Below are 14,267 nucleotides of genomic sequence, written 5' to 3'. Positions count from 1 at the left end.
CTCTGTGCGATCGTTGTCCTAGAGAGTTTAAATGTGACCCTAAAACCGATCCTGCTGTTTAATAAGGAAAGCTAGCCAATAACAAGGAAACAAAAAGAGTAAACACATATTTTATTCGACCACATCTTCTGGGTTTGTTGTGAAATATTATGGGATGCGCTGTGTTGTGTACAGATAGTTATTGAATAATGAGCTGCTTTGAATTACATTCGCTCTGCGGTTGCTGAATGCCTGACACAGCTGCATTGTGTGAGATTGTCTTCACTATTCTTCCTCTGCAGTTAAATGGTGGCCACAGGGGTAGGTCACCGCTCAGTCACCTCACTGACCCCTTTGGCCAAGGTGTCATCGTGCAGGACTGTAAACAGCTTCAAATCGAGATTCACAAGTTGCTATGGAGCCAAATGGACGAGCAATGATTTATTTAAAAATCTGGCACTCGGGTCCGAGGAGGTTGTGCATCGCAAGCCACTACCATCATCGACAGCAGAGCCTTCAACTATCCCAACCTTTCATTCTTCACTGACCAGGGTGGGGGGTTGCTGTCACTCAGAGTTCCTGCACGAGTGTGGATTGCGAGGTACTGCATATCTCTACACGTGCGCACACACACTCTTATTCACACGTGCTCACACATGCACATTTGCACTCGCACACACATTCACCTACTCTCATGCCCCCTCTCACATGCCTCTCTCGCACACTCTGTCTCTCGCACACTCTCTCTCGCGCGCACACTCTCTCTCACGCACACACTCACTCTCACGCACTCTCTCCTGCGCACACTCTTGCACGCACACTCTCTCGCGCACACTCTCTCTCGCGCACACTCTCTCACTTTTGTACACTCGCGCTCTTGCACACTCTCTCTTGCACACCCTCCCGCTCACATACACTCTCGCACAATCTCTCTCACGCACACATTCTCTCTTCCACACACTCTCTCTTGCACACTCACGCCTCTCTCGCACACTCTCACTCTCACACTCTCACTCTCTCTCACACACTGTCACCTCTCGCACACTCTCGCCTCTCTTGCACACTCTCGCCTCTCTTGCACACTCTCGCCTCTCTTGCACACTCTCGCCTCTCTTGCACACTCTCGCCTCTCTTGCACACTCTCGCCTCTCTTGCACACTCTCGCCTCTCTTGCACACTCTCGCCTCTCTTGCACACTCTCGCCTCTCTTGCACACTCTCGCCTCTCTTGCACACTCTCGCCTCTCTTGCACACTCACCTCTCTTGCACACTCTCGCCTCTCTTGCACACTCTCGCCTCTCTTGCACACTCTCGCCTCTCTTGCACACTCTCGCCTCTCTTGCACACACTCTCCTCTCTCGCTCGCTCTCCCACTTGCTCTCTCGCACACTCTCTCTCTCGCAAACTCTCTTGCACATACTCTCTCTTGCACACTCAACTCTCTTGCGCGCTCTCTCGCACGCTCTTTCTGTCGCACACTCTCTGTCGCATATTCTCTCTGCCTCGCTCTCTGCCGCCGCACACACTCTCTCGCGCACTCTCACTGACACAGTGGATGAACTGGAATAGTGAGAAATTAAAGAGCAGTAAAGTTAAAATGTGTTCCTGTTTATTGAGAAGTGTGCAGCAACTGGTGGACGCAAAGACGATGAATGATTTCAAAAGGAAATTGGATGGATGCCTGAGGGAAATGGGCTGTCGGGGCTGAGTGTTGGGGGAAGGGGCAGAAGGCCTTGCTCCAGAGAGAGGCAGCATGAATTCAGTGGGCTGAATGGCCTCCTTCAAAGCTGCGGGGACTATAAGCATTTCTCTGAAAGGGCTATCCACACAGCTCTGATATATTTTTCTCTCCTATTGATCCACGTGTTACAAATGTTGGTGCATTTTTCCTTGAACTGTGTCACCGTGAGTCTGTGGCCAGAAGCGCTCTCAACTCTTTCCCTTTTGTGGTGTAACTGTTCTGCCCTCATAGTGACTGACACATCTCTTTCCCTCCGCCCCCCCTCCCCCCAAACCCACCACCATCCGAGAGGGAGGTGTCAGGATAAATCACAGTGCACCGCAGGGCAGTGCAGGCCACAGCTAGGCCTCAATTAATGTACAGGAGAGGGCACCGGTTCACGACCCTGAGATGCTTCTGACTTAATCATTTTGCCAACTTTAATCCATTCCCCATCTGACTCCAAGGCGTTCTGTCTGTGAGGACGGGAAGCACTGAGATTTCCCAGCACGCCCAAACTCCTCACATTTCCTGACTTCTGATTGTCCAGCAATGCCACTTGTGGGGAATTTCTCAGACTCACTCCCCTGACAGGAGACAGGGCAGGGGGAGGAGAGGGAGAGAGAGACTGCAGCAGAAGGAGGGAGAGAGAGTGTGAGAGAGGGAGGGGGAGAGAGCGAGAGAGTGCAGCAGAAAGAGGGAGGGGGAGAGAGAGAGTGCAGCAGAAAGAGGGAGGGAGAGAGAGAGTGCAGCAGAAAGAGGGAGGGAGAGAGAGAGTGCAGCAGAAAGAGGGAGGGAGAGTGTGAGAGAGGGAGGGAGAGAGAGAGAGAGTGCAGCAGAAAGAGGGAGAGAGGGAGAGAGAGAGTGCAGCAGAGGGAGGGAGAGAGAGAGAGAGTGCAGCAGAAAGAGGGAGGGAGAGAAAGAGTGCAGCAGAAAGAGGGAGGGAGAGAGAGAGTGCAGCAGAAAGAGGGAGGGAGAGTGTGAGAGAGGGAGGGAGAGAGAGAGAGAGTGCAGCAGAAAGAGGGAGGGAGGAAGAGAGGGAGAGAGAGAGAGTGCAGCAGAGGGAGGGAGAGAGAGAGAGAGTGCAGCAGAAAGAGGGAGGAGAAAGAGTGCAGCAGAAGGAGGGAGAGAGAGTGTGAGAGAGGGAGTGGGAGAGAGAGAGTGCAGCAGAAAGAGGGAGAGAGAGAGAGTGCTGCAGAAGGAGGGAGAGAGAGTGCAGCAGAAAGAGGGAGAGAGAAAGAGTGCAGCAGAGGGAGAGAGAATGCAGCAGGGAGAGGGAGAGAGAGCAGCAGAGAGAGGGAGAGGGAGAGAGTGTAGTAGAGAGAGGGACAGAGAGAGTACAGTAGAGAGGGACAGAGAGAGAGAGTGCAGCAGAGAGAGAGAGTGCAGCACAGAGAGAGAGAGAGAGTGCAGCAGAGAGAGAGAGAGAGAGTGCAGCAGAGAGAGAGAGTGCAGCAGAGAGAGAGAGAGAGAGTGCAGAGAGAGAGAGGAGAGAGAGAGTGGCAGAGAGAGAGAGAGAGTGCAGCAGAGAGAGAGAGAGAGAGTGCAGCAGAGAGAGAGATAGAGTGCAGCAGAGAGAGGGAGAGGGCAGCAGAGAGAGGGAGAGGGCAGCAGAGAGAGGGAGGAGTGCAGGAAGAGAGAGGGAGAGTGCAGAGAGAGAGGGAGAGTGCAGCAGAGAGAGGGAGAGTGCAGGAAGAGAGGGGAGAGTGCAGAGAGAGGGAGAGTGCAGCAGAGAGGGGAGAGTGCAGCAGAGAGGGGGAGAGTGCAGCAGAGAGGGGAGAGTGCAGCAGAGAGGGGAGAGTGCAGCAGAGAGGGGAGAGTGCAGCAGAGAGGGGAGAGTGCAGCAGAGAGGGGAGAGTGCGGGAGAGTGCAGCAGAGGGAGGGAGAGGGAGAGAGTGCAGCAGAGGGAGGGAGAGGAGAGAGAGTGCAGCAGAGGGCGAGAGAGAGAGAGAGAGAGTGCAGCAGAAAGAGAGAGGGAGAGAGAGTGCGAGAGAGAGAGAGTGCAAAAGAGAGGGAGACACAGAGTGCTTCAGACCGGAGAGAGACCGAGAGAATGTGCGACAGATAGAGAGAGAATATATATTTGAAATAGTTTTTAGGTCAAATAAACCTAATCCCTGAATCTAGTAGTGAATAGCTTAACTCAGCCAGCTTCTGTTGGTTCCTGTAACTTGGGGAATAAAGTCTGGGTTGGGGAATAAAGTCTGGATTGCAGATGTGTGTGTAATCACTGGAAATCAACAGGAAAGATCGAGGTTGATTGGCAAAACCAAAATGAATATTTCTAATGCACAGAGTCCTCCCGCGCGCTCTGATGGGACAGTAAACTTTCATTGATCCTGTTCTGCTCGCTGCCTGCTTGTTCAGCACAGAAATAACACATTGCATTGATGTAGTGCCTTTGACAACCCCGCTAACCCCCCCCCCCCCCGCCCCCCCCAGACATCCAGCAATGTTATCAAGCTTTGATGCTGAGTGACCAAAGAAGATACCTGGATTGATTGAAAGGTTGAAAAGGAGCATCGAAACGGCGGGGATGTAGTTTGATGAATGGAGAGGTTTCCAGGAGGGATTTCCAGAGCTTAGAATGGCAGCCATTGGCGGAGCGATTAGATTTGAGGGGCCAGAATGTGAGGAGAACCGTGACCTCGGAGAGTGGCTGGGCCTGAGGAGATTGCAGATGGGGAGAGGACATGGGAGGGATTTGAAACTCTTTCTTTCTTTCTCTGCACTTGTCCAGTTTCAGGTACTGGTTACAGGGGCTGGTTTAGCACACCGGGCTAAATCGCTGGCTTTTAAAGCAGGCCAACAGGACGGTTCAATTCCCATACCAGCCTCCCCGAACAGGTGCCGAAATATGGCGACTAGGGGCTTTCCCACAGTAACTTCTTTGAAGCCTACTCGTGACAATAAGCGATTTTCATTTCATTTCATTTTCATTTTGTGGTATGGGTCAGCGGCAAATTTTCCTCTGTGCTGACGTGACATTTTACCACAGATTCACCGTCTACCGTGTCAACCTGCTTCCACGTCCTCGCCATAGAGAGGAGTGGGTTTATGACGATGACTGCTTGCGCTTTGGGGGCATTGTTGTGACTTTCTATGCTCTAGAAATGAGTATGAAAACGTCCCGCTGCTTGACACTGATTGAAATGAAAATCGACAGACTTGGGGTGAATTTAAACCCAGGTGCAGGATTGAATGTCCTGTTACAGAATCTATGACAACCTTGCTGCACCAGTCCTTTTATCTCCTACACCAGTGCTGAGTGTGAACCCAGTAGGATGAAAACCCGCTGTCCCACCAGCGAGCCAACACTTTCAATGTTTCATGACTCAAGCTGACTGGAGTTGACAGTTCCCAAAATGTATTACATCACAGACTGATGGGAATTCTTACACTGACCTTTCTGAACTTCGCCGACAAGTGTCATTTTCCACATTAGTCTTCTGATGCACTGCTCGCCCAGACACATCGGGGATTAAATCTCAAAGCAGCAGTTTCACAATCCTCACGTATTAACGTCATGTTCAGTTTGAACCTTTTGTTCACTTCAAACTGCATTTGGAAAACGGCGAATTCCTGAATGATTCGGCCGTCGTGGTCTGCACACAATCGAGTCACTTTCCTGTATGGGGCGGGGAGGAGTTAGTGTTTTACACTGGGAATAAAATCGGAATAAGGCCAGTTTTAATCTTTCAGATTGCCAGTGGCCCTTTTGTCGGGAGACGTAGTGTTCCAGAATGCTCGAGGTGGCAGCCACAGCTTCTATTTACTGTGGAACACAGCACAGGAAAGGCCCTCCGGCCCTCCAAGCCTGTGCTGATCATGATACATGTCCAAACTAAAACTTCCCAGGGTCCGTATCCCTCTATTCCCATCCTATTCAAACACTTTAATAATAATAATCTTTATCAGTGTCACAAGTCGGCTTGCGTTAACACTGCAATGAAGTCACTGTGAAAAGCCCCTAGTCGCCACATTCCGGCGCCTGTTCGGGTACACCGAGAGAGAATTCAGAATGTCCAATTCACCTGACAGCATGTCTTTCGGGACTTGTGGGAGGAAACGGGAGCACCCGGAGGAAACTCACGCAGACACGGGGCGAACGTGCAGACTCCACACAGACATTGACCCAGGCGGGAATCGAACCTGGGACCCTTGGCTGTGAAGCAACAGCGCTAGCCACTGTGCTACCATACTTCTAGAGTCCGTATCCCTCTATCCCCATCCTGTTCATGTATTCAAACACTTAGGGCAGCACTGTGGCACAGCGGTTAGCACTGCTGCCTACAGCGCTGAGGACCCGGGTTCGAATCCCGCCCCTGGGTCACTGTCTGTGTGGAGTTTGCACATTCTCCCCGTGTCTGCGTGGGTTTCACCCCCACATCCTAAAGATGTGCAGGGTAGGTGGATTGGCCACGCTAAATTGCCCCTTAATTGGAGAAAAAAATAATCGGGTACTCAAAATTTTTTATTTTAAATGTATTCATTTAGCAGGGCAGCAGGGTAGCATGGTGGTTAGCATAAATGCTTCACAGCTCCAGGGTCCCAGGTTCGATTCCCGGCTGGGTCACTGTCTGTGTGGAGTCTGCACGTCCTCCCCCTGTGTGCGTGGGTTTCCTCCGGGTGCTCCGGTTTCCTCCCACAGTCCAAAGATGTGCGGGTTAGGTGGATTGGCCATGCTAAATTGCCCGTAGTGTCCTAATAAAAGTAAGGTTAAGGGGGGGTTGTTGGGTTACGGGTATAGGGTGGATACGTGGGTTTGCGTAGGGTGATCATGGCTCGGCACAACATTGAGGGCCGAAGGGCCTGTTCTGTGCTGTACTGTTCTATGTACAAGTAGATGGAGTTTAACCCTGAAAAGTGTGAGGTTGTCCATTTTGGAAGGACAAATATGAATGCGGAATACAGGGTTAACGGTAGGGTTCTTGACAATGTAGAGGAGCAGAGAGATCTTGGGGTCTATGTTCATAGATCTTTGAAAGTTGCCACTCAAGTGGATAGAGCTGTGAAGAAGGCCTATGGTGTGCTAGCGTTCATTAGCAGAGGGATTGAATTTAAGAGCTGTGAGGTGTTGATGCAGCTGTACAAAACCTTGGTAAGGCCACATTTGGAGTATTGTGTGCAGTTCTGGTCACCTCATTTTAGGAAGGATGTGGAAGCTTTGGAAAAGGTGCAAAGGAGATTTACCAGGATGTTGCCTGGAATGGAGAGTAGGTCTTACGAGGAAAGGCTGAGGGTGCTCGGACTTTTCTCATTAGAACGGATAAGGATGAGGGCCGACTTGATAGAGGTTTATAAGATGATCAGGGGAATAGATAGAGTAGACAGTCAGAGACTTTTTCCCCGGGTGGAACAAACCATTACAAGGAGACATCAATTTAAGGTGAATGGTGGAAGATATAGGGGGGATGTCAGAGGTAGGTTCTTTACCCAGAGAGTAGTGGGGGATGGAATGCACTGCCTGTGGAGGTAGTTGAGTCGGAAACATTAGGGACCTTCAAGTGGCTATTGGGTAGGTACATGGATTATGGTAGAATAATGTGGTGTAGATTAATTTGTTAATCTAGGCAAGGGTTCGGCGTAACATCGTGGGCCGAAGGGCCTGTTCTGTGCTGTATTTTTCTATGTTCTGTGTTGTAAGTTAGAGCATTGGATGCTCTAAACACTCTGCAAGTCCCTGGAAAGTCTGGGATTAAATGGTTAAAGAGCAATCCTAGGGCAGCACGGTGGCCTAGTGGTTAGCACAGCTGCCTCACGGCGCTGAGGTCCCAGGTTCGATCCCGGCTCTAGGTCACTGTCCGTGTGGAGTTTGCACATTCTCCCCGTGTCTGCGTGGGTTTCACCCCCACAACCCAAAAATGTGCAGAGTAGGTGGATTGGCCACGCTAAATTGCCCCTTAATTGGAAAAAAATAATTGGGTACTCTAAATTTATAACAAAAAAAAAACAAGAGCAATCCCGGCTAATAAAACGGCGTTGCAGTCTTTACAGGCCGAAGGTCCCAGTCCAATTCCTCTGTGTCTCCCGGGGAGCTGGAAGATCGGATACCCTGCCTGGTCAAACACGTGGCTAATTAAAGAAACCGACTTGTCGGGTTTTTAAAAAAAATTTTCACTCTGTGATGTGTAAAACCTCTGAAAGAAAACAACTCCTCGACTGCAATAAAAATATCTTTATTTCTCTTGGCAGAATGTTGTGACTTCAGCAAGTTGTATTTCTAAAGTACGTTTAATAATGATGCAATAAAACCTCTCCAGTTCGTGAAGGAGAGTGACAGACCCTGAGCTGGTTCAGGGGTCTGGCATGATGGACCAACGAGGTCGGTCATGGATAATCGGCGTTAAAAGGACCCCTTTTTAGGAGAACAAAAGCCCTTTTAGCGGTGGGGGCGACACAGTGGTCAGCTGCCTCTCAGAGCCAGGGATGACTATCTGTGTAGAGTCTGCACTTTCCCCCAGTTGCTGCGTGGGTTTCCTCCGAGTGCTCCGGTTTTCTCCCACAGTCCAAAGATGTGAAGGTTAGGTTCAGGCATTTTGGGATTGGGCGGAAGAGTGGCCGTGGGTGGTGACCTCTTTCAGTGGGTTGGTGCAGACTCGATGGGCCGAATGGCCTCCTTCTGCACTATAAGGATAGACTCAACTTCAGTCAAATTACAGAGAATCTCGACATTTTGTGCTGTTTCTAATGAAACAAGGAACAAGTTTGGAGATGAATTGGTTAATTTATTTCTAAGCAGCCTTCCGTCCGACACGTGGAAAATATTGCAACCAAAAAAAACTTCCAATATTGCTCAACTGTCAGTGGATCCTTAATCAATCCATTCTTATAATTAGTACAGAGTCGGTTTAAAATAGTCGTAGGGTCAGGCAGCATCTGTGGAGAGATGAATGGAGTTAATGAGTCAGAGTGATGACTTTTGGTCAAAGTTGAGCTGCAGTGAGCTTTAAGCAGGTAGAGAGGTAAGAACAGTTCTAGAGTAGAGAGGTAAGAACAGGTCTAGAGTAGAGAGGTAAGAACAGGTCTAGAGTAGAGAGGTAAGAACAGGTCTAGAGTAGAGAGGTAAGAACAGGTCTAGAGTAGAGAGGTAAGAACAGGTCTAGAGTAGAGAGGTAAGAACAGGTCTAGAGTAGAGAGGGAATGAAAAGGAGAGTATTCAGATAGCGGCACGGTGGTTAGCACTGCTGCCTCACAGCGCCTAGAAGCCGGGTTCAATTCTGGCCTTGGGTAACTGTGTGGGGTTTGCACGTTCTCCCCGTGTCTGCGTGGGGTTTCCTCCGGGTGCTCCGGTTTCCTCCCACAGTCCAAAGGTGTGCAGGTTAGGTAAATTGGCCATGATCGATTTCCCCTTCATGTCCAAGGGTTAGGTGAGGTTACACGGACAGGATGGGCGATTGGACCAAGATGGGGTGTTCCGCGCGGCGCAGTGGTTGGCACCGCTGCCTCACGGAGCCGAGGACCCGCATTCGATCCTGGCCCCGGGTCACTGTCCATGTGGAGTTTGCACATTCTCCCCGTGTCTGCTTGGGTCTCCACCCCAAAACCCAAAGATGTGGGTGGATTAGCCATGCTAAATTGCCCCTTAATGGGGGGGCGGGGAGGGGGGGGGAGAATGGAAAAAGATGTGGTGTTCTTTTGGAGTGCATAGCTGATGGGCTGAATGGCCTCCTTCTTCACTGTAAGGATTCTATGATTCTATAATATGTAAAATAAAAACAGAAAATGCTGGATTAACGTGGTTAATTAATTATTAAGGTTAGTCTGCAGATACAGTCGGCAGGTAGGACGTCGGCGGGCTGCGTCCTCCATGAATGACAGCCCAGCCGCTGTCGGCCGCCACCGTGTGCATGTGTGGCCATGGACCAGGCAATGCTCCAGGCCGTATCGGCAGCTAGAGATGGGAGCTCTATGCTGTCTCCCTGCTGAACTGCCCCCCCCCCCCCCCCCCCCCCCCCCCTTCGGTGGAGCGAATCGGTGGTCGTTTTGCGTCAGTTTTCCAGGTGTAAAACTCCACCGTTTTCACTCCGGCCTGGGAACGTGGTCTCCCAAACAGAAAATCCAGCCCCGAGTTTCTTTAAGACAGAGATAGATAGGTTCTTGATCAATAAGGATTATGGGGAGAAGGCAGGAGAATGGGGATGAGAAACATATCGGCCATGATTGAATGGCGTAGCAGACTCGATGGGCTGAATGGCCCAATTCTGCTCCAATATCTTATGGTCTTATGATTACCTGAGCAGGTCTGGCAGCATCTATGGAGGGAGAAACAGAGTTCACATTTTGGATCGAGACGATTCTCCTCCAGGACCTTCTTTCGGATTTTCAGCATCTGTTAGTATTTTGCTTCTGTTCGAGTCTATTCACGTCACTGGATTGCATTGAAACGTGTTTTATGTTGAAGCTAACATGATTGATTTTATCGGGCTGTCACACAGCGCTCTTCACCTGAGCTGTCTCGTCTCTTGCAGCTTCCCTGCCTTTCTTCATGGTGGAGTTCAACGGTGTCACTCCATATCGTCGTGGCTTCTACTGCGATGACGAGAGCATCAGCTACCCACACAAGGAAGAGGAAACCATCAGCGACCCGGTGCTCTGCACTGCAGGCATCTTAATCACCGTGATTGCCGTGAGTTAACGCATTTATTCTGATGATACTTTTGTGGTCTGAATGCGCCAGCTTGAAAATGGCTGACACTTTGAGTCTCCTTTCATTTCCAACCTCTCCCCTTTCCACAGTCTACTTCTGGCCAAAAGGAGTACAAAGTTGTTGGGGATTTGGCTATTGGGGGGGGCATGGCGTGTCTGTTGGGGGGGGCGTGTGTCTGTTGGGGGGGCGTGTGTCTGTTGGGGGGGCGTGTGTCTGTTGGGGGGGCGTGTGTCTGTTGGGGGGGCGTGTGTCTGTTGGGGGGGGCGTGTGTCTGTTGGGGGTGGGCGTGTGTCTGTTGGGGGTGGGCGTGTGTCTGTTGGGGGGGGGCGTGTGTCTGTTGGGGGGGCGTGTGTCTGTTGGGGGGGGGCGTGTCTGTTGGGGGGGGGCATGTCTGTTGGGGGGGGCGTGTCTGTTGGGGGGGGCGTGTCTGTTGGGGGGGGGACGTGTCTGTTGGGGGGGGGGGTCTGTTGGGGGGGGCGTGTCTGTTGGGGGGGAGTGTCTGTTGGGGGGGGGACGTGTCTGTTGGGGGGGGGACGTGTCTGTTGGGGGGGGCGTGTGTCTGTTTGGGGGGGGGTGTCTGTTGGGGAGAGGGTGTGCCTGTTGGGGGAGGAGGGAACGGGTAAGTAGAAAAAGACATCTTGCAGTGGTTTTTCAAAAAATAAATTTAGAGTACCTAATTCTTTTTTTCCCCCAATTAACGGGCAATTTAACGTGGCCAATTCACCTACCCTGCACATCTTTTTGGGTTGTGGGGCTGCGACCCCCTACACGCAGACATGGGAAGAATGTGCAACCTCCACACGGACAGTGACCCAAAGCCGGGATCGAACCCGGGTCCTCAGTGCCGTGAGGCAGCAGTGCTAACCACTGCGACACCGTGCTGCCCCCACATCTTGCAATGGTAAATACCAATGTCAGACCCACTCGGAAGAAACTCCCTTCTCAATGTCAACAGAGGTTAAATGACCAATTTGTCTTTATTCAATTCCAAAACGGTTGATTATTCAAGAGTGTGGCGTCCCCTGTGTGCGGCAAATTGTTGTGTTTATTTCTCAATAATACATTTATGATCTCACAAATGAGACATGGAATGAGTTGGGAGTTTTTCTGTTGCAGTGAAGTAATGGAAAGTGCTGACAGAGTGGGAAGTCTGGGATGCTGCATCAGAGGGTCCATGTCCAAAACACGGGGGTTTCTGATGCACAAAGGGGGAAGAATAGATTTAGGGAGAAGCGGAGACCAGAAACAACAGCTGAATGAATTGTGTGTTGGAGCATAATGTTTTAATTCGATCCCAGCTGGGCCATGGAGGGCAGGTGTCGGGTTCACCTCGCAAGGTGAGCGAAATGGTTTTGATTTGGGCCTACTCTTTCAGGATGTTCTGGGAGAAAGTCAGCTGCACACATTCTTCTTCTGGGAGGTGTCTGGTTTTTTTTGGTTGGGGGGGGGGGGGGTGATGTTTGTACACTGTGCAGAGAGCTTAGACGATCCCGCACCATTGGCGCCTGATGGGGATGCAAAAAAAAAACCACATACTCCGGGGCATAGAGTGATGTTCAAGCAAATTTGAAATACAACTGGAGCAAACCTGCTTACACTTGAGGAAAGGTAAGGTAAAGTTGCCACCGTCCCAGATGACCATTGGCTGCTTTCCCCTTTTGAGGTGGTGATTTAACCTGAGGATCACCACACCTTGGGCGAGGGGAAAGGTTGAGAAGGTTTTAAGACATATCTGACAGGACAAAGGTGAGGAAGAGAGGTGTGGAGGCAGAGGGAGAGAAATCTAGGCCTGGGGCCTAGACAACGCCAGGCCCGGCCATCAATAACAATAGGGTGTAACGGCCCAGATACAATACCGAAAAGTAAATAGGAACCAATTTTATCTTGCAAAGCAAAACTTAAAACGCCGGTGAGGAGCCAGCATTGATGAAATGTGAACACCTGATAAAGAAGAGGAGGGATAAGGTGAGAATCTAAAAGAAGGAAGTTGGGCTGTCATCCCTTTGGTGTTGGTTCCCAGTTTCTGCACTGCCATTTCCCTGTAACAGAGCACCAGAATTTATGGAAATTTTAACAAGACCTGTTCAAATGGAAATAGGGAACATCTGTTCAATCTGATTGGAGGTTAACCTTAACACAAGGTTATATAAAGATGTCATTTGATGAGGAACAGATGCTGGGAATTGGCCGATCAGCAACAACTTTAACCCTGTGGGTGCTGTCACAAACCTGGAGGAGCGTCGGAATCCCAGCTGTTGATGCTGATTGGGGAACACGGAATAATAAAGAGACATGGCTCGATGTCGGCAATTACTCTCAAGACAATCGATTCCTGATCTAGTTAAATCAGTAGAGGCTATTGCTATATGGTGAAAGGCTATCTGTTTCCATCATGGTGTAACCAGATTAAAATATTATACGAACAGCTATTCAATTTCATTCTCTTGGCTGAGTGTTATTAATGGAACTACATTTTTATCAATCCGTGCAGAAATTCTCCCTGCAATTTTATTTTAAATCAGTCAAACGGGACGTTAGGTGGCACAGTGGTTAGCACTGCTGCCTCATAACGCCAGGGACCCGGGTTCAATTCCGGCTTGGGTCACTGTCCGCGTGGAGTTTGCACATTCTCTCCGTGTCTGCGTGGGTTTTCTCCCACAATCCAAAGGTGTACGGGTTAGGTGGATCGGCCGTGTTAAATTGCCCCTGAGTGTCCAGGGACCTGCAGGTTGGGTTAGGGGGGGAAAGGGAGGGGTGGTTTGGGGGCGAGGATATGGGTAGAGTGCTTGTTTGAAGGGTCGGTGCAGACTCGGCGGGCCGAATGGCCTCCTCCTGCACCGTCGTGATTCCACGATCTTAATTGCATTGAGCTCGTCAAGGTGCTGGAGGATATTTGGGGGCAAGATATTAGCCAGGGTTGTTTTAGAAATTTATTCATGGAAGGTGGGTGTCACAGGTTGAGCCAGCATTCGTCGTCCATCCCTAACTGTGGCTTGTGAGGCCATGTCAGTGGTTAGATCCAGGGTGACAATGAAGGCAAGAATTTTCACCACATTATGTCATGGGATATATTTTTAGCTTAAACATTTCCTTGGACTTCCTGTACACTAATATCCTTTGGTAATTTAATGTAGCTCATTTGGTTGGAACAATTTAGTAAGGTCAGTGATTTGTCAGCATCCATTGGACACATTGTCACTAAATCACAAGTCCAACATGAACGTGGTCAGCAAAATGAGGGAAGAAAAACACGAGGCTGAATTTTACAGAGGGACTTATTGCTCGCTCCCTGCCCCATTATAAAAGCTGGTTTCAAACACACCGACTTTAGAAAAAAAAAACCCAGCAGTAACGTGGTGGGGGAACGAGCAGAGATTGGGACCTACGCCCCTCAGTGGGGCTGAGTCCTGCTCTCGGGAGCCGCTAGCCAATCTGACGGAGGGGACCCTTGCAGCACAGCAGGCCACAGGAAACAGAGCAATGGACCCCAAGGTGGGCAGGGAGGCGGGGAGGGCTTGGGAGGGGAGGGCGGGACAGATTTTGGAGACCAGGCAGGTAGGCACAAAGGCAACAAATTATCTTGCGGAACATGCCCCAATGCGCATAGGTCACCCTCCTTTCCCTTCTCTGTTTTAACCAGTTGTGTTTATGAAACAATTCTAACTCTTGCCCGCCTGCCCAAGCTAACTGTATTATGGCAGGGGCAGCATAACATTTGCTCAATTGGCTTGTTCTCAAACTCAATTGCCTGTCAGTTATTTTTTTCCAGAATGGTGGGTGGGCTGCCAATTTCTGCACCAGTGCCCACTTACCGTTTTATGGGTGTCAAATCCTGCCACCTGTGACAATTGTACCTTTTTGACTCTTTTGCAATGGTTTTCAAATGTTGTCCCATCAGTTCAGGTACAGCATACTGTG

General features: G+C 50.2%; 1 protein-coding gene across 1 annotated transcript in view; it reads left to right on the top strand.

The window, feature by feature from the left end:
* LOC119957059 (phospholipid phosphatase 3-like) overlaps positions 1-14,267 on the top strand; it is a 93,913-nt gene that overhangs the window by 43,902 nt on the left and 35,744 nt on the right. The window contains exon 2 of the mRNA XM_038784681.1: positions 10,171-10,328. Within this exon, the coding sequence (XP_038640609.1) occupies positions 10,171-10,328 (158 nt within the window). The remainder of the gene's footprint in view (positions 1-10,170; positions 10,329-14,267) is intronic.

The sequence above is a fragment of the Scyliorhinus canicula genome, chromosome 25 (assembly GCF_902713615.1).
Source record: "Scyliorhinus canicula chromosome 25, sScyCan1.1, whole genome shotgun sequence".
Lineage (NCBI taxonomy): Eukaryota > Metazoa > Chordata > Chondrichthyes > Carcharhiniformes > Scyliorhinidae > Scyliorhinus > Scyliorhinus canicula.
This window is presented reverse-complemented; position numbering and strand designations above follow the sequence as displayed.